This window comes from Pelodiscus sinensis, chromosome 1, assembly GCF_052426305.1.
Source record: "Pelodiscus sinensis isolate ZL-2025 chromosome 1, ASM5242630v1, whole genome shotgun sequence".
In the NCBI taxonomy this organism is placed as follows: Eukaryota; Metazoa; Chordata; order Testudines; family Trionychidae; genus Pelodiscus; species Pelodiscus sinensis.
The window spans coordinates 250538299-250565208 of record NC_143052.1 but is presented as its reverse complement, the minus strand read 5'-3'; the positions used below and the strand labels follow the sequence as shown (position 1 = coordinate 250565208).

At 41.8% G+C, this 26910-nt stretch overlaps 1 protein-coding gene across 1 annotated transcript; it reads left to right on the top strand.

Annotated features, from left to right (window-relative positions):
- The first annotated feature begins 1614 nt into the window (after positions 1–1614).
- LOC102445348 (methyltransferase-like protein 21E) lies at positions 1615–26056 on the top strand. The gene is made up of 5 exons (XM_006131033.5): positions 1615–1892; positions 2537–2625; positions 13963–14120; positions 22407–22524; positions 23314–26056. Exons 2-5 carry the CDS (start codon positions 2553–2555, stop codon positions 23715–23717), a joined length of 753 nt encoding a protein of 250 aa, XP_006131095.3. The 5' UTR covers positions 1615–1892; positions 2537–2552; the 3' UTR covers positions 23718–26056.
- The last annotated feature ends 854 nt before the right edge of the window (positions 26057–26910 follow it).

Genomic DNA, 26910 nt, shown 5'->3' with positions numbered 1-26910 from the left:
GTCATGTCTGCCATAAAAGCATCTGAATAAATTCTTTACCTCTTAGGGAGCCTACCTATGGCTCTTGAGGAAGGATGCCCACTGCTACATTTGAAAGTCCACAGACATACAGTGAATTGCATAGAACTTTATTTATCTACCTCCGAAGGATGAAATGCTGAGATGATTTTGATAGGACTTGACCTTGGGGCTCCCGGGAGTCAAGTATTTCATGAAGGAGTCTTACAGTAGTAATCCAAACCCTCTGTGTAGAAAATTATGCCTTCTGATGAGGGATGTAAGAGACTAGTTGTATCCGATAACCTTCTGCTTAGAAGCTGGTTCCCTATAGCACCATCTCCACAGGGGCAGGTAGAGGCACAGTGGAAACGGCGAGTGGGAATAGAAGCAGTCTCCACTTGCGTTGCTTCTGCTGCAAGTCTGCTTTTGCAACGTACAGGAGTCTTGCAGTGCCTCAGCCATTGACATGTACAGAGCCCTAATGGGACTCTTGTACATTTCAAAAGGAAGCCCTGCAGGGAGCGAGGGGCCAGCGGGAGTTCCCCTGCTGGCCCCGCACACTCTGTGTGCTTCCTTTATAAGAAAAATCCCATCGACTGTTTGATTGATTAATCTAAATTTAACATCCCTGCTTCAGCTGAATCCACAACTATGGATATTTGCTGATATCCCAAGCAAATATCCATAGTTGTAGATTCAGCTGAAAGAGGTGGTTGCAGATCTTTCTCTAGTGGTAAGCTAGCCTTGTATTTGAAATAAATATGTTTTGTTTGACAGTGGCTCCCAAGTATAAAATGTTCTTTCCAGAATTTACAATTGTTAAGTATGGTAGAATTCTACTGTTCTTTAAGTTCTAGTGCAGTTTAATTTTATGAATATTTTTAATAACACCTATAGGCTAATGAGATTTTGAGGCTCTATTATATCTAGATCGGCGGTTCCCAATCTTCCAGATGAGGACCCATTTTGACAATTCAGGAAGACTTGGTGACCCAGGGCAATTCAAAAAATATGTGAATGGCTCCTTAAGAGCCACCTGGGGAGACACCTGGCGACCCTTTTGAAATGTAATGGTGACCCATATGTTGGGAAACCTTGATCTAGGTGCTATATAAAGGTAGAGTAAGAAACAATCTGTGCCCTTAAGAGTTTTCAGTCTAAATAAGATTTTGAGAGAGATATGTGACTCCACTGATCTAATTGTTCTTTTCTTGGAAGAGATTGAAGGGGAAACTGCTGATAGAAAAGATTCTGAGATGAGAGATCTTATAGATGCACTTACTGCCAAATTTTCAGTATTTGAAGTTTGTATACAAAGATGTACAATTATATGCCTGTACTTGCCTCTTTTTTAAATTGAGCATGTGAGTGTACAGATCTGCTCTGAGGTAATCAGTTGTAGTAATTTTGCACTCAAATTTACACATGCAATTGTACATGCATCTCACAAACCAGACCTCTATTGCTTTAAATATTACCCTTAATGTCTGGAAGAAAAGTTTAGTTTTGAATGATTTTTTCCTTTATTTTTTTTAAATGATCTAGATAGTCACAGCCTTAGTAAGTGCTATTCTATTTTTGTGAATTTGTTCAGATTACTTAATTTTACTTGTTGGAGTGCTATTGCATTTAGACCTCTTGCTGTTATGAAACTCCTCCTCCCTTATGTAAGAGTACCAAGTTATCTGGGAAACGCAGCACTGTGTGACCACTTTGTGTTCAGGCTGCAGCTGTCAGGATTTATTAATGCCTTTTGGTGGGGAATTGTTCGCAGTATGTAACAGACTTGAGTGCTTTTCTATCTGGGACTATTTGAGCTAATTGAAAGGGAAAGTCCAGCAGATAAACCTTTCTGTATCTCCTTTATTTGAAGGCCAGGAGAATAGATTCAGGTATGTTGATGGATACAATGTAATATAGCTTTTACACACTGGACACCATAGAAATTCTTCATGCCTGAATTTTCATAATTCATTCTAATTAATCTGAATTACTTTGTGTTATTTAATATAAGCAGTGTAAGTTACTGATTGAACTGTTTAGTACTGGAGTACTTTTAGTTAATCATAGCACTGGAGTGCAAAATCCAGTAAGCAGGCTATGAATTAACGTTCAAAATCTAATAGGATGTTTTCTAGTTTAGTAGACATAAGTGTATTGTGGACATGGCCTTAAGAAGAAAATACGCATGGGTGATATAAAAAGAAATGTTTTCCCAGCTTAAAGTGGCTGTGTGGTAAAACAATATTGTCTGTCATGCAGAGTGCCTCATTAATTTCTCCTCCAATATAAAGAAAAACAATGCATTCTACATCAATATGAACTCACTTTTTAAAACTATATTTTTATTTTTCATGCAGCTCTTAACTGTGTATTCCTCATTGTTTGCCTTGTCTGTTTTTTCCTAAGCAGAATTTTGGTTTCCAGCACAAAATTTTCTTTCTCTCTCTGACGCACATGCGCACACACACACTATATATATATATATAAAAAAAATATTCCATTTGATATTTTAATGAATATATTTTCTGTCCAGTATTGTATCACATAAAATGGACGTGACACCATCGCAGTGTAATCATCTGATATCTGCTGTATTAACAAGGAATCTGGAACACAAAGAAGGTAATTTATTTTAATTATCTGCTTCATTTTCCTGTATGCTTGAGATTGAGGAGGAAGAAAATGTGGTGTTCTGTGAGGTATTTTCATACTCATTTCACATAAGGAACTGTGTTAACATTTATATAAAAATGCATTTATTGCAGTTTTATAGCCCAAATTCATAATATTATGCCATGCCAGCTCACCCCAACCCTAGCAGTTTCTTACCAGAGTGCACAGTAGTGTGTATGGCAGGTTGCTCATTTCTGGTTCCAGTGAATTAAGCTGTTGCCATAGATCAGGATATTAATGTAGAGTTTCTATGTGGGGTATCAATTAGTCAAAATGAATTACTTATAAGCTCAATTTTGGTTTGGACTGCCTCCAACTTAATCCTGAGAAATCATCACATAAAGCTGGTAACAGGGTCAGGCTTTGCTCCTACAAAATTTGTGACTGCGGGCCCTCTGATTTGTAAAGACCCTTAACCTTTAAGGCTAATCTCAGATTTTAGGTTTTAAATTAAAAAAACCCTGTAAAATAGTGGCTGGGATGGGAGTTTTCAAAATGTTAACTTATATCTAGGACTGGACATTTGTCATAATGAATGGTCAGCATTCACTTCTTGAGCAACTATTCAGTATTCATGTTTTTCTATTGCACATTGTTCAGACCCTGCTTTAAAGGCAGTTAACATCCTCATATGCTTTTTCAATTGTATTAGTCACTACAGTATATGCATGCTTCACAAACATCAGCATGTATTTTCATAACACTTCCCCTGTGAGGTCAGGGAGTGGTATTATCCAAAAATTGAGGCACAGAGAGATTGAAGTCAAAAGTATCCATTTATTTTGGATACCCAATTTGAGATGCTTAGGAACTGTGAAAAATCAGGTCCTGCCATTATATAGCACTTTGAACGCATAAAGCTCAGTACCCGTTCATGTTAGTTGCTGCTATGAGTTTTCAGCACTTTTGCAAATCAAACTCTATGGTCTCAAGTTAAGTAACCAGAAAAAGGCACCCACAATTGTTCGAGGGCTTTTTCCATTCACCTCCTTCCCTGGTTCTTGTCATGCAGACAGAAAGTGGAAGATCAGAAGTCTGAAATGCAGGCATTACAATGCTTTGGGGATTAGTTTCAAGCAAGCATAAGACTTCCTCTACAGCAAGTCCAAATGAATTAAAACTCCTGGTAGAGATTGTATTTATTCAGGGAGCAATGTAACCTGTAAGTTTTTGCAGCTGCACTGGGCAGCATTTTCAAAACAAGATAGCATTTATTAGCTGGTATACAATCTTTTAAGACTCCTTAGATCAGCATGGAAAAGTCAAGCTTATGTCTGTGTTTATAGTGACAGGAAAAACTGGTCTATGTTTCCATGGCTTCCTGCAGTCCATCTCAGTCTCTTCTGGACCCCTGACCCTGGTATGTGTCTGCCTGGTGTCAGGTGACCACATTAAGAAGAACAGCACTCACAGACTCCTGTGTCTTTCTCCCCAGTTGCAGCCCTGTGTGTTCCATGCCTTCTCCTTCCCTGACTACCAGGCATTAAAAGACAATGTTTAGTCAGTGTTTGACTACCGGGTCTTTCTTTTTCTCTCCTGGATACTTCATTCATATGTGTTTAATTCATTAAGTTCTTGTTGGCACTCGAGCCCAACCCAGATAGACCTTCCGCCAACATAGGATGACCATATTTCCTCACGCTGAATATGGGACACCTAATAAAATTACTCCTATTCAAGCAAGTTCCATGGCGATCATCTATACAATACAAACGTTCAAATCAACATCCAGGTGACTGTTAAAAAGAAATACTGTGAAGTTGAGAATTTTTATTTTATTTACCTTCTTTAAGGCTTTAGGATTTCCACAGAGAAAGGTGAGACACACACCCCTACTCTGCCACATACACACAGATGCTACTCCCAAACATCTCTCTTACATTGAGATCAAGCAGCTGACTGACTGACCCAACCCTCCTTGCTCAGAACTCTTCACTCTCCATGCCTGGCTGGGCACCTGGGAAGGACCCTCCTCTTCTGATTCCTGGTGCCATGTCATGCCAAGGCAATGTGTGTGTGGGAAGTACAAAGAGTCACATGCCCCCTTATTTCTGCTAGAGTTCACACCTGAACATGACTTGACTTAGCAGCCTTTTGGCACTGCAGGAGGGAAGAGTCAGGAGCTCCTTCCAGTCGAGGGAGAGGAGGAGGGGAAGGGATGACATTACCCAGGTCTTTGCAGAGCTCATCTCTTCCTATTAATATCTTTGCAGGCATTAATAGCAGTAGTATTGGATTATCTGCAAGACCTATAAAAGATTAAGCCAAAGAACATTAGTCAAATAGTCTCTATGTAAATTTATTCTCTGGAAAAATATTTTGTTTCATGTTCTTTGAAAGTAGCAAATTACTGTCAGGATGTGTTAAGTGAAGTGGAAGGATTTAGTGTTCTACAGCCTCTGCTAATCACTACTAGCTCATCTAACAATTGCTATATTGAATTAGTCTGCAAGGCGCTTCCTGACTACTCTTTCAAATCTTTCAAGGGCATTGTTAATGTTATGTTCTATTTAGGTTCTTATGCTATATTCGTCCCAGTAATATCATGTGAGCATAAACCAGCATAACTATCATTTGTCACATATTTTCTCTCCTATTCTTCACAGCGGCAGAGGGGTATGTGAAGGAGTGTTGTTGGTTGAGGGGTTTTTTTATTATAACGGAGCTGCTGGATGGGGAGTCTGGAATGGAGAGATTTAGAATTACTGAGACTGGGACCAGAAAGCTGAGGAGGGGAGTCTGAGACTGATTTAGGCACGGAGAATGTGATGGGAAGAGGAGCCAGTGTTGAGGTAGAAAGAGGACTGGTGGACAGACAGTTAGTGTGTAATTAGTTGTGTAACCACATCAAAATTTAGTTACACAGTTATTCAATAGTCCCTGTGGGTGGGCCGGGAGCCATGCATTCCCGGCCCCAATCCTGGGGAGCACTCTGTGTTTCTGCCTTTCTATCAGAAGCAGCAGCACAGAGGTCGAGGAGCAGGCGGATCCAGTGCTTGTGGGGAGCTGGCTTAAAGCTGGCTTCCCATGGCACTGGCTCCCACATCCTCCCCCCCCCTTGCTGCCCTGATACAGAGGCAGCGTGTGTGGGGGGGGGGAAGGAAGGAGGTATGTGTGGTGTCGACAGGATTAACCAGTAAACCCTTATTGTTTACTTATGTAGTCATCCTCCATGTTGACATACTAGGCAGAAGAGGTCCAGTTTGAGGGGAATGGGCAACAGACTGACCATTAAAGTACGCTTCCCTCAAGCACCTGGATTGGAACTCATATCCTAGCATTTTAGCATTCCTCTGCTGTTAGCCCTTATTTGGGTTCCTTGAGCATGTACATTATGATATGGTCTTTAATTACATGAACACATACTGATTTTTCCACAGGACCTCTGCTTTATTCTGTCTACAGTATATCCTTTTTTATGTGCAATGTACACATGTGCACACATGTTGGTATGTGTTTGTTAGAGAAGGCAGGTCAAAGAAATATGCCTTGCACTTAGAGCAGAAGGTGATAAAGTTTGTGCTGGCCCTTAGCTCCTGGGAGGGACTATATTCCACAGACTTCCATCTACGGCAGTTTTCTGTTGTACCTCAGGAATGAAGTTGTAGATTATGGTCCTCATCCTGGATCATTAGGCATTTTTAGATACTGTGGCCCCAGGCTGAGGAGCACCTTGAAGATAAGGAGTGAGACCTTTAATCTGATTCAGTGTTCTATAGAAAGTAAAGAGCAGAGGTCAGGTTTGATGAGTTCATGGTAGCCTGTGGTTCTGAAGAGATGAGCTGTGGCCTTCTGGATCCATTGGTGTTTCCTAAGTGCTGAGTGCTTCATGCTGCAGTCGAGCTGAAAGGTGACAAGGGCATGAATAACTGAAGAATTCCTTGTTTCTCAAGGACCCCTCAAACAAGGTAACAAGAAGCAGATAAAATGAAATAGGAACAAAGATTATTGGACTCTGGGCTCCAGTCCTGAAGCCTTTGCATGTGCAAGGAGTTCATTAGTGGTCATTGACATCAGGGATTTTTCACAAGAGTAAGGCTTGTAAGAGTAAGGCACAGTCAACCTGTGGAACTCCTTGTCACAGGATGTTGTGAAGACTAGGACTTTAACACGGTTCAAAAAAGAGCTAGATAAATTCATGGAGGTTAGATCCATCAATGGCTATTAGCCAGGATGGGTAGGAATGATATCTCTAGCCTCTGTTTGTTAGTCTGGAAATGGATGACAGGAAAGGAATCATGTGATGATTATTTGTTGTGTTCCCTCCCTCTCGGGCATCTGATATTGACCACAATCAGCAGACAGGATACTGGGCTAGATGGACCTTTGGCCTGAGCTAGTATGGCTGTTCTTATATTCTTAGATCATGCTAATAGCTCAGGGGACTTGTCAGTATTCTCAGGATTGGACCCTAATCTAGATCAAAATAGAGGCTCTAATTTTTATAGGCCAAAGAGATTCAGACTAACATCTGAAAGATGTGTATGCAAAATGAGCAATAGCTTCTGAGGTTTACCCTTAAGTGTTACTAAATATGACTATGTGTTCTCCCTACCCCTCCTTTATGAATTGGGAAAGTAACCTTTATTGGAAGTAAAAATAAAGAAGTTGTTACACAATTGCTTTAAGATGAAAGCACTATTGTCAGAACATTGTACTTTCATAGAATACTAAGACTGGAAGGGACCTTGAGAGATCATAGAGTCCAGTCCCTTGCCCTCATGGCAGGACCCACTACTGTCTAGACCATCCCTGATAGACATTTATCTAAGCTACTCTTAAATATCTCCAGAGATGGAGACTTTACAACCTCCCTAGGCAATTTATTCCAGTGTTTAACCACCTTGAGAGTTAAGAACTTTTTCCTAATGTCCAACCTAAACCTCCCTTGCTGCAGTTTAAGCCCATGGCTTCTTGTTCTATCCTCAGAGGTCAGGAAGAACAATTTTTCTCCCTCCTCCTTGTGACACCCTTTTAGATACCTGAAAACCGCTATCATGACCCCTCTCAATCTTCTCTTTTTCCAAACTAAACAAGCCCAATTTTTTCAGTCTTCCTTCATAGGTCATGTTCTCTAGACAATTAATCATTCTTGTTGCTTTTCTCTGGACCTTCTCCAATTTCTCCACGTCTCTCTTGAAATGTGGTGCCCAGAACTGCTCACAATACTCCAACTGAGGCCTAATCAGCGCAGAATAGAGTGGAAGAATGACTTCTTGTGTCTTGCTCACAACACACCTATTAATGCATCCTAGAATCATGTTGGCTTTTTTTGCAACAGCGTCACACTGTTGATAAATATGTTGATTCATATTTAGCTTGTGGTCCACTATAACCCCTAAATCCCTTTCTGCTGTACTCCTTCTAGACAGTCGCTTCCCATTCTGTATGTGTGAAACTGGTTGTGTCTTCCTAAGTGGAGCACTTTGCATTTGTCCTTATTAAACTTCATTCTGTTTATCTCAGACCATTTCGAATTATGACTTTGCTAATGCAGTCCATTGATTTCAAAGTCACAAAATGCTATTTCAAATCAAAATTCTTCAGATAAGGCAAAACAAATACTACAAAATATTCCGCACATTTATATCTCTGCGTATGCAAAGTTGGAAGTTTTCTAGGAGCCCTGCTTTTGAGCTATCCAAACCCAAATTTGACTCCAGAAAAATACTTACTCCCACTCTGATAACTCAGAAATGAACATAAGAATTTATCAGAAACTTACCACATGTGTACATTGCTGCTTGGCTGTATTTCAGCATGATAAATCTCAGCTCCCAAAATAAGTTTATGAAAAGAAAATAGTAACATGAAATGAAAATTCCATCTCAGCCTCAGGTGTAACACTGCTTTTTTTGTGCCGTTACGCACCAGTACGACCTTCCGTCATCTTTTTTTGGGAACACTCGCTTTTCTCCAGCAAAGCCCTCAGCCAGCCCTGGGAGCACTCGTGCCACACCGGACAGAAACCCACTGGCAATTAAAGGGGCTGTGGCCACATTTCGGCCCCGACCTCTGACCTTTTTTTTTTTTTTTTTTTTTTTTGCTTGGCAACCCTAATACCAGCACCTTTTTTGTTTATAAAAAAAATCACTGAGCTAACATAAGAATGGCCCACTCCCTCAGACCAAAGGTCCTTCTAGACCAGTATCCTCTCTTTTGACAGTGGTTAATACCAAGTATGCCAGAGGGAATGAACAGAACAGGCAACAATCACATGATTCATCCCCTGTTGCTTATTCCCAGCCTTAACATCAAAGGCTAGAGACACTATCCCTGACTATCCTGACTAATAGCTATTGATGGAGCTATCCTTCATGAATTTATCTAAGGTTTTTGTTTTAACCTGTTAAAGTCTTGGTCTTATGCATACTCTGACAGGGAGTCCCACTGATTAACTGTGTGTGGCATGAAGAAATATTTCCTATTGTTTGTTTTAAATCTGCTGCCTATTAATTTCATGTGGTAACACCCTACCTGGTGGTATGCGAAGGAAATGTTTTCTTATTTATTTTCTGTATACTAGGGATGTTAAATAGCAGATAGTAAGCTAACCGAGTAGTTGATGGAATTTCCATCGGCTACTTGATTAATCAATAAGGGGGTTACCACATTTAAAAGGCAGAGCTGCAGTGATCTCAGACCGGGCATAAACCGGGACAGCTGAGTTCCCGGCTCACATCAGGTACCAGATGCTGCAGCTCTGCTTTTTTAATGTAGTAAGAATGACCAGCCGCCAGGCATCTCTTACTACATTTAAAAAGCAGAGGCACTGGGTCTGGGACCTGATGCGAGCTGGAAGTGCTCAGTCCTGGTTCATGCCGGGTGCCCTGCTGCACATCTGCCTACCTGCAGAGATGGTGCTGGGGGGACCAGCTCCTACTCCCTCCGCTTGCTGCTAATACAGAGGTGGGAGAAGGGGTGGAAGCAACTAGTTGAGTAGCAACTTGACTACCCGATAAGCCTAGGTTTATCAAGTAGTCGACTTTGACTACTTGACTAGTCGCTGACATCCCTACTACATACCAGTCATGATTTTATACGTCTTTATCATATTCCCTCTTAGTTGTCTCTCTTCCACTCTGGTCTCCAAAGCTCATACATGGACTCTGAGGGCAAGGATTTACCTATCCATAGGGCAGGTAATCATACATTCTACATATGGTGCAATAAACTGGATAGGCCCCATGCATGCTCTTTTTACGCCTGAACTACTTTCTTGATTGGATTTTTTTTAAAAAAATCCGGTGGTGTTGGATTTAATTTTACAGAAGTTTAAAGAATGTTAAGCGTATCTAGCCCCACTCACATGCCCCGTCACAATTACCTTGTAAAACACCCCTATTAGCTGCTCCTGTTTGCTATCTCCTCTGATAATCTGTGACCGGCTCTGTCCTTCGTGACTAACAAGAGTGGAAGCACATGATGCTCCAAACTTCTCTAAATTGTTGCTGCAGCACTGCTAGAGCATTGGTAGCATTCATTCTTCAGTAGTTTAAGGGCAATATTGACATCAGATTGAGTCAGAGAGAACCACAAAAGACATTAGCATGCTTAAAATATACAATGCAGTAAGTTTGTTAATAAGTAAGACTTAAATACAGCTAAAGAAGGATATTGTCTTCATCTGAAGTGTCTTTGGAAGCCTCCATTTTAGGACAATTTGAGATATTTAAAAATGAAGGGGCCTGATTTTCAGAGGGTGTATTCTCAGCACTTTTTGAAAATCAGGTAGGCCCATTTCAGATAGCTCTGACTGGGCACCCAAAATGAATAGTTGCTTTTAAAAATTTAGGCTCATCTAACAGGGCTTTTGTGGTATTTTTTAGAGCTCAACATGGCATTCAAAGTTGAATCAGAATGTTGAATTGGCTTGTTTCTAAATATAACGATTAGAAATTGTGGCTCTACCAAGAGTAGTGCTTGGAGGAACTACATGCAGTCCTAGAGCTGCGATACATGGCATTCAGATATTTACAAGTACAGGGCTTGAATAACTGTAGGTTAGAGAGTATGTAGCTTCTGTAGCAGGTTGAGTATGTTGTTGCAGAGCTGAACCTTGTCAGGTCATGTCCTACACTGCAAATAGGAAGGCTTGGGTTTCTGTTTTCATGTCAGCTGGAAGAGGGGCTATCCAGCTGGGAGAGTTAAGGTCACAGCACAAGATGATATGGCTTCAGAGGTAAATAAGATTGCTGTGTGCCACATCAGACTTAGAAAGTTTAATAAGGTTAGGTCAGGTCAATTCTTGGAAGGGGCTATCACTTTTTCCTGAGGAAGTGATTCAGGTTGCTCCGTAGTAGGTGGCACTTTTGCATCTGAGTAAGTGCTGTGGCTGTCCACCAGCAAAGTGTACAATGTGTGCTTGGCTGCTGCATGCGTGTCTTATTGATGATACAGAAAACTGCTATCTGATTGCTGATAATCATTGCAGATTCTGTATAGGAGGGGTACTTAATCCCATTGTCTTGGTCACATGCCAGCTTGGATACTTAACTTTTGCTTATTAACAGTCCTCGTGCTGTTTCAATGTAATTGTCTTCACTTCTTTTCCTCCACTTTGTGCTGTTGAATGATGCCACGTTCCTTTCCCAAAATTGCTGCTTTTCAATAGTAGGTGAAGTATCCTTGTCCTACGTCACAGAAGGGTATGAATTTTAATTAATATTCATAAAACACTTAATGATCTTCTGGATAAAAGCATTGTATAAGTGCAAAGTATTACTAACTGCTTATTGGGGGAGAATTCATTGATTGCAAGCAAAATTGGAGCGGGCACCTGATTATTACACCGCCTCTGCTGCTCCACTACAACAGGAAATTTTGATCAATCCTTGCAACAAATTATCTGGTGACAAGGGGATTCTTACTTAGCTCATAATTTGAGTAAAGAAAGTGCTGAATTCATCTTATCTCTTACATTAGGGGTGGACAATAAAAAAAAAAAGGCAGCCCGGTGGGCTGCTGCCGCTATATATACCTGCACCTCTGCAGGTGTCAGAGGATCACAGCTCTGATTGGCTGCAAGTGGCAGGAAGTATCGTGGCCTGAGACATAACTTCCTGCCACTCACATTGGCTATGAATGGCAATTTGTGGCCAATGAGAGTTGTGAACCTCTGGTATTTTCAGAGACAAGGGTTAGCATTGGGAGCCCTCCTGAGACTAACTCTGTGGACCGGATCCAGCCAGCGGATCCAATTTCCCCATCCCTGTCTTACAGTATATCTGATACATGCTAGTAATTGAGGAATGGTATTTAACTCAGTTTTTAGGCTACTGCTTCATGATTTTAAAACAACAGATTATTGTTGTTTAAAGTGTATGGGATTTAGTGCAAATTGGATAGTTACTGGAATGTACCTACTTTTAAACAGGTTGTATACCGACCACTTCCAAACAAAGTATTTGGACTCAACATAGTTCTAATTTGCCCCACTCTAGGGATATAATTTATTAACGTATAGAACAAAAAATAAACTTCAGCACAAGTTTTCTTCTGAACTTTTTTTTCTATGTTTTTTACTACAGATCTCCTGTGTCTCTGCCCCTGGTTCTTTGTTCTTTAAAAGGAAACATAACCCCTTTTTTACTCCAGTTTTTGAGCAATAAAAGTCACCTAATTTGATATTATAATGAAAGAGCTCTGCCCCCCTATGTAAGGTTTAAGAAATAAATGTAATTACACTGTTATATAACTAACCCTCCAGTAGTTAACCAAGAAGCTCCAATCTTCCAGATGATTTAGCCTAAGAGCCCATTTTGAAACGTGTGTCCATAGTTTAGTGTAGAAAATGTTAACTCTTGTGCTTTTTATGGTGGTTATATTTATATCAGTTTTGCATGTTCTTCTTCAGGTGATGTCCCTGTGGGTGCTCAACTATAGGTAAAGGGTCTCCCTGCAGCTGCAGGATCGGAGACTTTTTGATGGCAGTTAACAGTTGGGCCACACATGCTCAGTGAACCTCTCATGTTGCTGGCGGTTTGACAGTTGAGCACGGCCCGACCTCCTCCCCTCAGTTCCTCATCTACTGCAGAGCAATTGGACTCTGAATAGAGGGGAGGAAGGGACAATCATGGAGCACCCATGAGGGGATACACCTCAAAGAACAGTGTTACTACACAAGGCGAGTAACTTCATTTTCTTCTTCGGGTGATGTCCCAGTGGTGCTCCACTATAGGTGACTACAAAACAGTGCTCAGTGTGGCTGGTGGGACTTGGAGTCACTACTTTGTAACAGTAGATAGAACTGCCTTAGCCATTAATGTGTCAGCTGCCAGTTGGGGCATGATGGCATAATGTTTTGAAAATGTGTGGTCTGATGACCATGTGGCTGCACAATAAATGTCTTTGAGAGGCAGCCCCTTTAGGAATGCTGTGGATGTTGCCGTGGCTCCAGGGAGACCCCTCACTTACAGTGGAGCACCCCCGGGGACACACGCCTTGAAGAACAGTCATTACTGCACAAGGTGGGTAACTTCCTTTTATTGTGAGACGTCAGATGACACCATATATATAAATGTATCTATTAAAATGTATGCATGGTTGTGTTAGCTGTCCTAAATATTCTTCACACAGTAACAAGGAAGATACTTGGATGATCTAGCCAACTGGAAAGAATTTGTATATAAAGGTAGAGTGGGTTGAATGGATATGCTTAACTGCCAACAGTCGTGCTTTCTTCTCTTAGCTATCATAATGTGTGTTGCTAAAGTCTTTTCTTCACATGCTCAGTGACAGATTCAAGTTGGTATTTTGACTTCTTTTGTAAATTGTCAAAGGGAATAGTACTCTTGGATCCCATAAAGAGCCTTGGAAATAAAACATGAAAAATACACAAACGCAAATATGAGAGTTAACAGCATAGTAGCATTAATTGAAAATACTTCCTATTTAATAACAAGGTTATATATTTTTATATATAATTTTATATAAGTGTGTGTATATTAAGATATTGCCACTTTTCTAATTGCTTTCTTTATATTTTCTGTGCCCATCTGCATCATCAATGAGAAGAAATGCATTGTGATCTGCATAAATAGTTTTGAATTATATCTTAGGAGACTGTTGTTGGTAGTGGCTGTACTAGTAGCAAAAGTAGGGCCATATCATACAAGACAATTTATTGTAAAATACATTTCCACTCTCAGGCATAAGTCAGATTGGCAGCTAGAGAGCTGCCTGCCTGTATAAACCAGTAGCTTCCTGGTCAGTCAGTTCTGTGTGTCTTTCAGTTCTGTTGCAGTACTGTATAACTTGTATGATCTCTCATCATTTTATTTCCAGGTAAAAATGAAGACGAACAGACAGTTGCAGAAATCATGAGAAGGCGTTTTTCTCCTTCTGTTTTAACTAACAGATGTTGGGAAGGTTTTTACTTTGCTGGTCATGAGATAAAAATTACAGAAGGCACTGACTGTTATGGGGCATTCGTCTGGCCATCGGTACAATATTTATGAATTATTATCAGGTTTTATTCCTCTAAAACACTAGCCCTTTAAATTGCTTTGCATATTTGTTCAGCCCTACCCTATAAAACCAAGAGAAATGTTCTGCATTTTCTTTGCCTCTGCTTTGCAACCCACAAATCTTCTATGTCAGAGCTGTGCAGGTGGGAGATGGCCATGCTTCCACACAATTAATCATGAACTTGCTGAGTGCACAGGGCTCCATAGTCCTTCAGTTGAAGAGCTAGATAAAGGAAAATGTATATAATTTTTCATTTTTTTGTGCTTTCAGCAACATTTGGGTCAATGCTTCCCATTTCTTTTTTAACCTGCTACAAATAAAACAAAGGAAAGAACTATTTTGTTATATCCTGGACCTCTAAAAAGTAGCCTTCCTAAAAGTAATTTCTGTTGCAAGGAGACCAGAAGAAACCATTATATGTATTCTTTTTCATGGGGACCTGGAACTTTTCTACCCAAAGTTGTCATTTAACTTTTACCTAAACTTGGAAATAGTTCTGAATTTCTGCCCCTACCTTTTTTCAGATGATGAATGGAACTAGTGCTGCTTCTTCGAGTGATGTCCCCGTGGGTGCTCCATCGTAGGTGCTGGGCTTGCCCTGGCACCGCAGAATGGTGATTTTTCTAGTTCAGCACATGTGCCGTGGTGTCACGCAGCGTTCGCATTCTTTTGTGTGATATAAAGGAACTGGCAGGGGCCAGACTGCACAATCGCCTCAGGCTGCAGACAGAGTGAACTGATCTCCTCAACTTCCCTCTTTTACCACCTCAATCATGAGACTGTTTTTGTTAATAGTTACTGTTCTTCATGGTTTTACTTCATTCCTCCTAGTTTTCAAAATAATAATAATAATAATAATAATAATAATCAAGGCTCGACAATTACTGTAATCTACTTGCCTGTGGTGAGTAGATTACAAGCCAGCACAGCCGCGCAGCACGGTCAGTGCATGCGCAGCGTACCGAACTGCACAGCTGGCATGCCCTGATAATACTAATACCTCAAGGTTTTTTTCCTCTCCCGTTGTGCATAGTTATATAGAGATAGAGATATTTACTAGTTAAACTCCCCTTTGAAACCCTAAAACTTAAAAAAACAAAAACAAAAAACAAAAAAAACCACAAACTTGAAGATTGAAAATGCCATCCTCACCTGGCTTTAAGAAGTGTGACACTTGCCACAAGACAATGCCCACCTCTTATTGGCATTCCTCATGTATCCATTGCCTCGGGGAAGCTCATGTCCCACAAAAGTGCCCACATTGCACAAACTGACCATAAGGGCCCAACGGGACAGGGAGATGAGGCTGTGGATGATTTTGTTTGATAAAGCCCTCCAGCTCACGGGCTCAGAGTTGGCCTCCTCAGGCCAGCCTCTGAAACCTAGGACTTCATCTCCTACAAATGTTTCATCCAAAATATCTCAGGCGTCACCTGCCAGGTCTCTACTGGCCATCTCACAGCAGAGTTAGTACAGGAGATAAGCCCAGTACTTCAGGCACTGTGAAACAGCGTCTAAAGACTCCTGCGGCACCGAAAACCAAAAGACCAGCAGAAGCGGCACTGACAGCAGCACCGAAGGTTTCCTTGGCACCACCCACTATTAAACCTCCAGCACCAAAGGATTCTTCCATGCTGAGGTCATCATCGGCACTGGCAGCAGCAACTTTGGCACCGGTGCCTACTACAGTTTCAGGGCGGGGGTCAGCACCGATATCTACAGTACTGGCACCAACGGCACCGACTCCACATATAAGCATCAAACCACATGTCCCGGCACCGAGTACTCCTCCTCCGCAGAGTTGCTCTCGTTCATTAGTATTTTCACCGGCATCGTCCCCTTCCCCACCGGCATCACGCTTCTCAAGATCTTACAGTGGGGGACGCTGCTGAACACCGTATTCTCCACACCAGAGTCTGCCCTCTCCATTCCTAGCAGCCCACAGGGACCATCGTCACTACCATCAACAATACTTCTCCATATCTCTGGCTTCCTCTAGAGTGTCGTACATCCATTCCTGCTCTCTGTGTTCTCACATAAGGCATTGGGAACATGGCCAAACTACTTACTCTGACAGGCACTCACCACTTGACAGACTTTACCACCGTGATGACCGTTACCATCATTACTCACCCAACAGATACTCCTACCACCATAGGTCCAGATCTCATGGAAGATCATACTGTGGCTATACATCTCCCAGACACTCCCCAATTCTAGCCCCTCCCATCCCAACAGGACAGCCTGCATCTCTACAACAACTTCTATCGGAACCAGATGATATGCATCATTCCATCACCAAGGAGCACCCACCGGAAGTGTCCCCCACTAACCATTCTTCTTCTCCAGTTGAAGCTGTCATCCCTCGAGATGTTTCTCGGCCTGATGACCTTCGGCAATTCCAAGAGCTCTTCAAATGGGTATCAGTAAGCCATGAGATACAGTTGGATGACACAAAAGAGGACATCGCTGTCTTAAAAATCTCCAGCCCCAACACAGATCAAGAATAGCTATACCCTTAGATGATTCCATACTGGAGGTCGCTGAAGAAATCTGGCATACCCTGGCCTCTGTACCACCTACCAGCAAGAAAGCTTATCAGGAAGTATTTTGTACCTCCTAAAGGCATGGAGTTCCTCTTTACCCATCCCCCAACCCAACTCTTTAGTGGTGGATGCAGCCCATCAAAGGTCTAAAATGCCGCAATACAAACACGTCTCTTCCGACAAAGACACAAAAACTCGATTTTATTGGGCAGAAAAGTTTACACTTCCACAATGCTCATGCTCGGAATATCTAATTACACCACACATCTTTCTAAGCACATTTTTGATACTTTCACAAAGCTGATGCTACTGCTGGACCATCTACTGGAGTCAAAAAGACCCATATTAAGATCAGTTGTGCAGGAGGGCTACACCTCAATGAGAACAGCTCTCCAGATAGCCATGGAAGTGGCAGATACAGCGGCCCGGTCCACGGCTATGGCAATAGTCATGAGACAAGCATCCTACCTTCAGTCAGCAGGAGTCCCAAAAGACCTACAAAATAAAGTAGAAGACTTGCCGTTCAACAAAGACAAATTATTCTCCAAAAAGACAGACAGTGTGTTACATTCATCTAAAGACTCATGCACAACCCTCCAGACGTTGGGTATGTATGCTCCGCCATATAGGCGATGCCGTTATGCTGCCTACCAATGGCGTTACAATTACCTATATATCAGGCAGCAATGGCAGCATGGATCCTCAATCAGCAACGTCCGCGCCAAAGACCTCAGAGGCATCAAAACCTGGGCAACCGTATGCAGACCCCGCTGAACAACAAACAGCAGGTTTGATGTCTTGGCCAGGGGTATGCAGACAGTCTCCTACGATGACAGCAGTCACCACACGCACACTTCCGTCAAGGAGGAGTAATCATATTTCCTTACCTTGACAACTGCCTGCTGAAGGGTCACTCACGTACTGAAGTGCTCAATATGGTCCACTCCACTATGAGAACCTTCTATATCCTCGGACTCCTTATCAGTGACCAAAAGTCCACTTTTTACCCTACTCAAGAGCTGGAATTCATCAGTCCCTGCTAGAGGCGAACACCGCCAGAGCATATCTACCCTTCCAGAAGTTCCAAGCCATTTAAGACTTGATACAAATCATTCAAGGCAGTCTGACCGTTCAGATAATCATTTGCTTAATGCTCATGGGTCACATGGCTGCCACAACTGACATGGTACACTTCGCCAGACTACACTTTCGCAGTCTTCAGTATTGGCTAGCACTGGTATATAATCACACGAAACATGATCTATACAGATCAGTGACCCCTCTGCAATTGGTCCTCCAGTCGCTACAGTGGTGGACGAACAGCACAAAACTTCTTGCCGGCGTGCCCTTCCACCACCACCAACCCTCGCACCACATCACTTCTGAGGCCTCCCTTCTAGGGTGGGGAGCACATATGGGCATCATATCCCCCCAGGGCTAATGGTCGCCATCAGAGACATGGCTCCATATAAATCTTCTGGAACTTGGGGCAATCTTCAATACCTGCAGATACTTCCACGACCACATCCGCAATACCATAGTGAGAATCCTCACAGACAATGTCACAGCAATGTATTATGTAAACCATCAAGGTGGCGCTCAATCCTGCTCCCTGTGTGTGGAGGCAATCCAGTTTTGGAACTGGTGCATTCACCACAGCATTACACCTATGGCATCTTACTTATCTGGCACCACAGACATTGCGGCGAATTTTCTCAGCAGGCACTTCACTCCAGATCACAAGTGGGAGTTACACGATGGAGTCCTCCACATTCTCTTCCAATGCTGGGGCACACCCTCAATAGATCTTTTTGCCACTTGTCACAACAAGAAATGTCAAGACTACTGCTCCAGAGCCGGACTTGGCCCCGGCTCCCTAGGCGATGCATTTTTCTTCAATTGGAACGGACCTCTATGCCTTTCCACCTACAGTTCTCATTCCCAAAGTTCTGCAGGAGGTCAAAATGGACAGTGCCATGGTCATACTGATAGCGCCAGCATGGACGTGTCAGCACTGGTTTCCTTTCCTCTGACGCATGTCACTATGCAGACCGTATCCACTTCCAGCCCTCCCGAACCTTCTCACCCAGAACCAAGGGTTATTACGACACCCCCAGATACATGCCTTGAAGCTCGCCGCATGGTTCCTAGCTGGCTGAATCTTTCAGATTCCCTTTGCTCTACACAAGTCAGAGAAATACTAATCCACAGCAGAAGACAAACAACCAGAACCACATACCTCTCCAAATGGCACAGGTTCATTTCCTGGTGCTCCACACAGCAACTGCTCCCTCAGTCGACTCCACTTCACATTATTCTCGACTACTTGCTACACCTAAAACACACAGGGCTGATGTTAGCTTCTCTCAGAGTTCATCTAGCGTCCATTTTCTGCTTTCAGACAACCGATTGAAGGCACCTCCCTGTTAGCCCACCCAACTACCAAGAGATTCATGAAGGGCCTTATGAACCTAAGCCCTCCTCACAAGCCCGTTTCTCCAGTGTGGAACTTAGATGTCGTACTTGGAGCTCTAACTACTTTACCATTCGAACTGTTGGCAACTATACCACTTCAGATGTTAACTATGAAGGTGGTTTTCCTTCTTGCCATTATTTCGGCACGCAGAGTTGGTGAGTTATCGGCACTTATGGCAACATCCCCATATACCATTTTCAATACCGATGGGGTAGTCCTAAGGCTTCACCCAGCATTTATCCCTAAAGTTTCTTCGACCTTTCACGTCAATGAACCAATTGTCCTTACATCTTTTTACTCAAAACCTCATGCTTCGTTGTGTGATGCGTCCCTTTATACACTTGATATTTGCAGAGCCCTTGCACTTTATATAGAATGCAGGAGACCCTTCAGAAAAACTGACCGGCTGATTGTGTCTCTGGCCGAGAGATCAAAAAGACAGCCAATATTATCGCAGCGCATCTCAAAACTCATAACCATGTGCATAACTGAAGCCTACGCATCCAGGCTTATACCGCTTCTGACACAACCTTGAGCCCATTTCATGAGAGCAATGGCAGCTTCAACAGCCTTCTCAAGGGTGTTTCCCTTAAAGACATCTGCAGAGCAGACACCTGGTCTTCGCATGACACTTTTGTAAAACATTACGCAGTACAGCAGAGGGGGCTCTTAGATACCATGGTGGCATCAGCAGTGCTCTCTTCAGCAGACAAATAGGGTCTCCGTATCCCACCTTCTTGCTTAGTGGAGTACTGCTGCTGCTACGGTGGAGCACCCACGGGGACATCACTCGAAGAAGAAAGCGAAGTTACTCATCTCGGTGCAGTAACTGTCATTCTTCGAGATGTGTCCCCCCCCATGGGTGCTCCACTACCCACCCTCCTCCTCGCTTCGGAGTCTTTCTTTCTTTATGACTTCCAGATTCCAAGGCGGTCTCAAGGAACTGGCGGGGGCCGGACCGTGCAATCACATAAAAGAGCACGAACGCCGTGAGACACCACTGCGCATGCGTAGTCCGGCCGAGTACTGCTACTAGAAAAATCTCCATTCTCCCGCGCCTACGGTGGAGCAGCCATGGGGGGACACATCTCAAACGACAGTTACTGCACCAAAGTGAGTAACTTTGCTTTTCTGCTTCAGTCGTGAAACTAAAATATCACTTAGAATGCTTCAGGTCGCTGTGGTTTACTGGAAGCTGTTTTATGGAGAAAAGTTAGGGGAGTAAGCAGGGATGTAGAAGTTTAAGATGTTACTTGATCAATTAAAGTTAGGGGGGGAGGGATAGCTCAGTGGTTTGAGCATTGGCCTGCTAAACCCAGGGTTGTAAGTTCAGTCCTTGAGGAGGCCAATTAGGGATCTGGGACAAAATCTGTCAGGGATGGTACTTGGTCCTGCTGTGAAGGCAGGGGACTGGACTTGATGACCTTTCAAGGTTCCTTCCAGTTCTAGGACATAGGCATCTCCATTAATTAATCTGTAAGTGCATACATGGAGAGAAGATTGTAAAGAGTTTCTTAACCTAAGCTGTAACAAGAGCTAATAGCTGAAGCTAGACATTTTGAAAGTGGGAGAGAAGGGCAGATTTTTAACTGTAATTATCTATTAAAGCTGCTTAGCAGGAGATGTATTGGTTTCTCTGTTATTTGAAGTCTTTAAATCAAAATGAGATGCCTTTCTAAACTGTGCACTCTAAATCATCCAGAAGTTATTGGATTTCAGTCAGGAATTACTGGTTACATCTATCTATCATCACCTAATAAACCATCTTGTTAGTCTTTAAAGTGCTACATAGTCCTGTTTTTTGGTTACATCTTTGGTTTGTTTTCTGCTGGAAGCCACACTAGATGATCACAACAGTTCCTTCTGGCTTTAAAATCCATGAATCTGTATCTAGGGTTTTTTTGTTGTGGTATATTTCTGCAGCTTATATAGCTCAAAGGTGATTGAGAACCTTGGTTCCTTCAGGAGAGGAATTGTATTTAGATGCATATATCATTCAGTGCCAAAGCATGACATAAGATCTTAACAAATAATATTTAGTAATAGCTTCCCCAGCCTTCTTGGAGAGCGGGAAACTACTCTGGAATGCATATAGATCATGCTTGTGTTAATGTGTGTGTGTCCAGGGCACTTTACAAATGAAATCTCTTCCTCCTCCCCCACTGTAGACTAGGATGAAAATTAATACAATAAACAGCAACACAACTAGATATTGCGAGAAAATCTTTTCAGTAAGGGTGCCAGAACAACTGTTGAAGGGTCCTAGGAACACACATGGGAACCAGACCCCCAAACCGTTAAAGGATGTTTATGGTCCAACTGAAACTCAGAGACATGGACATTCAGAATCACTGCTTCCTGTTCCTCCACTGGGGTTGAAATATATCTCTTGGCAGTCATTTCTGGGTTGGTTCCTCTGGTTCTGACCGCAAATCTCCCCACATGGGTGCTGTGTGTGTGGTGCATACAGGGTCACATGCCCCCTAGATGGGCCATGCACTCCTCCCCCTAGATTTTAATTGCTGAAGCCAAGTGCTGTCACGCTGGCCCCCTTTCCTGTCTCCCCTCCTCTGCAGGGCACTGGTTGCCTCTACTGTGTTAACCACAATGCTCCCATTATTCTCATTGTTTCTGTGAGAAAGTGATGGCCTTGTGTTTTGAGGCATAGGCACAGGAGTTAGGAAATACTGGTTATGTTCCCAGCCTTATCACAAGCTTGTGCTGTAAGCTTGGGCAAATCACTTCAGCAATTTGTGCTTCAGGCTCATCATTCTCCCGTGTCTCTCACATGGAGAGGGGTGGAGAGAGGTTGGACAAAAATGCATGATGGTCGTGAAGTGTTTTGAGATTCTGGAATGGAAGGAGCTATTGAAGTGGTAGGTGGAATTATTCAGTGGTAGGTGGAATTATTCAGATGGCTGTGATTGGAAAGATAATGCAGTTCCTCAAATTAGGCAGCAGAAGGTGCTGTTGGAGGCAAGGTGCATAATCTCTCCATCAGATAATGGATAAAGGATGATCTGTTATTGTAAGAGAACTGAAATAAAACTCTGCCTTATTACTGTGCAGTTGGACCTAGATAGATGTGAAATAAATTACATAAAATCTTGACTTTTTAAAAAAGCTGGGTGTTTTTGTAATTCAGATTCAGAAAGGTTAGCATTCATATAGTGATAGGTTTTGTGTGCGCACAGAGCGGGTTCTTTTTGTTCAATATGTTCTTATGTTTTTCTCTGCAGGCTCTTGTTCTATCTCACTTTTTGGAAACAAATGCTAAACAATACAGCCTGGTTGATAAAAGTGTAATTGAAATTGGGGCTGGGACAGGGCTGGTCTCCATAGTAGCCAGTTTACTTGGTAAGTATTTAGATTTGCTTTTCTGGGTTTGGAAATGTCGTTAAGATGAATATTGATGACTACTGGAGTGTATATTTGTTCAGTTCCTCTAAAATGTTGTAAAAAACCAAGGAAGAAACACTGAATTCTTTGGGATTTCCAGCCAACTTCAAAGCCAGTTCTGCTTTTATCCTCATAAAATTACTTGGGAGGCAGTAGTTTTGACCACCATTCAATATTAAACAGAGGACAAAAGTCAGATGTTGTGAGATCTAGGGGTCCTGTTAGACCAAGAGGTCAGATTCATGTAGAAGAGGCTAAATTCAGACAACTTTTCACAAGAGCAGTTTATCTTATGATTATTAAGCAACCCCTTCCTGTTTTCTCAAGTCACTTTGAACACAGTGTATGCTTGAGTTTGCTGTCCCATCCGTTATCCATAAAGTCTTCTTGCCTGACAACCTGTTCTCTACCAACAGTAACTGGAATCGCTAACCACTGCATTGTAACTGAGGACACCATTTCGCCTGCAGTGTCTTTTATAAGAAGGAAAGAATTCAGGGGATTTTCAGATCCCGGGATGATTTTGCAGGGTTGGTAGTTAAAGTGCTCTCCCCCATCTCTTGACTAGTATACCAAGCAGATTTGATATAAAGGCCCCATTCTATTTTTGATCTTGCAGAACAGGCCCATATTTTAATTGTTTGTTTTTGCGTGGAAACACACTTGAAATGTATATTGTACTGCAACAGATTTCTTTGTAATTCTTGAACTATAGGTTAATATGTGGTGGTGGTTTTCTTGTTCCAGGTGCACATGTGACTGCTACAGATCTGCCTGAATTGCTAGGAAACCTTCAGTACAATGTTCTAAAAAATACTACAACGAAATGTAAGCATCAGCCCCAGATTAAAGAACTCTCATGGGGAGTTGATTTAGAGAAGAATTTCCCCAAGTCTTTGTGTCAGTTCGACTACATCATGGCTGCTGATGTGGTATACTACCATCCCTTCCTGGAAGAGCTCCTTCTTACCTTCAATCATTTGTGTCAGGACAACACTGTTATTCTCTGGGCCATGAGATTCAGGCTGGACAAAGATAATCGATTTATAGGCAGATTTCAGGAATTGTTTGACTTGGAGGTAATTTGCAATTTCTCCAGTTTAAACATAACGTTGTACAAGGCAATGAGAAGAGGCAAGAAGATGATGTGATGTCCCCTCTTGGGTACTAGAAAGTAAGTGTGTGTGTGGGCGGTTTTGAGTTTTTTTCACAGGTTTCATGATAATGCTTAATGATACCTGCAGTTCATGGTGGTGTTAGGATTAAACCAATGTGATATCTTTAATAAAGTGTAAAACCTCTTGTGTGCTTGTTGTGCAGTTGGATTTATTTTAGATCCAAGGGAAAACAGACACTCCAGGGCTACTTAACCACTTTCTTATTTATTGAAAGCTTTAAGCAGTTAATACAGTTGTTTAAGTTTTACAAGCCTTAAGAACAATTACTATACAATTTAAACCTTAAATATTATAAATTCTGAAGTAATTAATACAGTGCAAAGCAATGCAAAAGCAATTCTTACAAGATCTGCTATATATAATAATAAAACCTAACTCATTTACACTTTACCGGTATGCTACCTACAGTGCCAGGCAGAAGATTGTGGTTCTGTTTTCTTCCCACTCATTGGAACACAACGCACTGGGCTGTCGATGTGAAGGGCCTAATTACTTCTAGTTACATGGAGCAGGACGTGTGGGTCAATCCTACCCATTCCCTCCCATCAATTGTTCTTACTAAGCCCAATTTATAGCAAGGCGAGATTTAGTACATCTAATATTCACCAACTGATTATGTATTGTGTAGGATATGTAAAAAGCCCAGTGCCCGTATTTGGGGTACATCCTGCTACCCAGCATGTTACCTAAACTATGTGCGCTGTTGACAGTTCCACGGCTCCATCTATACTTTTTGCTTATCAGAAACAGAAGTACCAGTACAAGGCCACTTGTCCTGTGTTCTTGACATGGTCTCGTGTATCATGCTTAATCTGCATTGTTATGCAAAACAATTCCTGACTCTCTGGTCTTGCCTGTGTACTTATTTGCACACGAATTGAAACAGGCCAGAAATCCGCACTTTGGACAAGGCAGACATCACTATTTATTGCCAAGGCAGGGTAGCCTCGGCTCCCCTACAATGCTTGCAATGATAGCCTGAATTAACATTTTCATCTGGTGGTACATGTGAGGGGAACATACATTTGGCATTTCCTGAACTGTAGGTACTAAATTGTGCAACACTAATGTTTTTCACAAGTTGTGTGGATCATACATCCAGAATTCTGTTGTATTGCTGCAAACAACTTTCTAGTGCAATTTATAATAGTGCCTGATAAGCTCAGCTGACTACACAAAACATAAGATTATAATAAAGCCTAGTTAAAATTAAAAGTTGTGCTATCAAATTACATTCCTGTATTTCTTCATTGTCACCTATTCTGTTCATAGTAATGTTGTTTTAATAGTTTACACAGGACAATAAACCATAGGCCAGAGTATAGGAATATATATTTTAGTGAATAGTTCCTTGACAATATTTCAGTGATATCTCAGATATGACCTCCGTACAGGCAATATCTTTCTTGAGATGTCAGGTCAGTGGATAGATGCCTCTGTTCCCTTCAGACAAAAGTCTCTTTCCAGTACCACTCTTTGCATCCTTTTAAGTATGGTTGTTGTGAGCATCACAGCCTTGGGGCAAGTGGCTCTTTTCCCCCATATTGTAAATTTGAACAAATGGTCCTGCATAAGAATAGTGCTGCATTACTACCAATTTCTTTAAAACAAATTATTAAATCCTTGGAGCTTTTCCCTTCTCAAAATAGACCACTGTTCACCTATAACTTTGAGAACCCAACAATACTAACAATTGCTCTCAAGCCAGTGTTTTGCATCCCTGCCTGATTGTGGTACCTTGAGACCAAAAATACTCTGTGTGCTTAAGTATGGGCAGATAATAGTAAAACGGCATTAACATTTTTGGATAGTCCCATTGTGAAAGTCTTTATCCCTGTGTTCACCTTTTACAAAACTAGATTGCATTTTTTTAAAAGTATGCCCCTGAAGTATCATTTGAAAATTCATAATTTGCTGATCATTAATGTCCTGATTACATACTATGTTGCCACACCAATGTTAAGTTATAAGACTCTATTATATGACATTGAGAGATATTCTAAGTCTGTAAAAACAGGCACAAACCAGTTCCTCAAAGACAAAATTCAAACTGACACCTCAGGCGTTGTTAAAATCACATGGTCTATCATCTGGCTAAACTGCCATTCTTCAGTAGGAAAAGGTGTGAGCAAGAAATTTACATCTTGGCAAAGAAACATCTGGAGCTTCCTATTTCCACACATCTTCTGAACCTTATCTGGAATTGATTAAAAAGAAAAGGGAAACAAGCCCCCCTACCCCACATATTCCCTTTTTCTCTGTCCATGACAACACCACCTGAAAAACAAGGAAAGTAACACTGAACTGTGAAGGGGGGAAAGAAGGAGGAGGGTGTGCAGAGGAAGATTGTAGTCCTGGCCAAATGAAATCCAGGCAGTGAGACTACTGAAGCATGTGGTGAGAGAGACCTTTGCTTTGAATTCATTTAGCTTGTCAAGTTAGATTTTATCTTTTGTTTTCTTGTAATCAGTTTTCACTCCTATGCCTAACCACTTGTAATCACTTAAAATCCATCTCCCTGTAGCTAATAAACATACATGTTTTATCTAAACCAGTGTGCCTGGAGTGTTTGGGAAGCTCCATCTGAGATTATAAGATATGTGCACAACACTTCCTATTAATGGAAATTATAGACTTTATATGAGCTTGTGCTGTCCATGAGTATGCCAGGCTGTACAAGGCACACACTTCTAGAATGAAGTCTTGGACTGGGAGTTTGCTGGTGTTGGCCTGCAGTTCAATTCATAGATAGCTGGCTATAGCATTCGTACAGTATAGCTGAGAGTGATTTGCATGCTCGAGGCTGTGATTAAGCAGATCAAAGAGTTGTTACTCTTATGGCAAAGCACCCTAGATTGGCAAATTGAGGGGACCCAGCTCTCTATCAGTCAAGATTATACCCTGGGCAATTTTTGTCCTGTTCTTTAAACTATAGTAGAGTTTGGTATTTCAACTTTGCTTGAAACAGATCAAATAACTTTGTTTTAGGGAGATTTGTATGGATGGTTCTTTGAATGCTAGCAAATTTCCTGATTCATTAAGTAAGTTTCTAGCAGATGTACATGGCATTGCTCAGGTCTTTAACTGAAGTAATTTTTTTCGGAAAAATAAATGAAAAATGTACATGCATTATTCCAGTTGTTGAATTTTTTGAAAATGAAGGCTG

What these genes read in the sequence shown, in the direction of transcription:
- LOC102445348 (XM_006131033.5), top strand. Translation starts at nt 2,553, where the DNA reads ATGGACGTGACACCATCGCAGTGTAATCATCTGATATCTGCTGTATTA. An exon ending in GGGCATTCGTCTGGCCATCG is followed by an intron (nt 14,121 to 22,406) that starts GTACAATATTTA and finishes TTTTCTCTGCAG; the next exon opens with GCTCTTGTTCTATCTCACTT. An exon ending in CATAGTAGCCAGTTTACTTG is followed by an intron (nt 22,525 to 23,313) that starts GTAAGTATTTAG and finishes TTCTTGTTCCAG; the next exon opens with GTGCACATGTGACTGCTACA.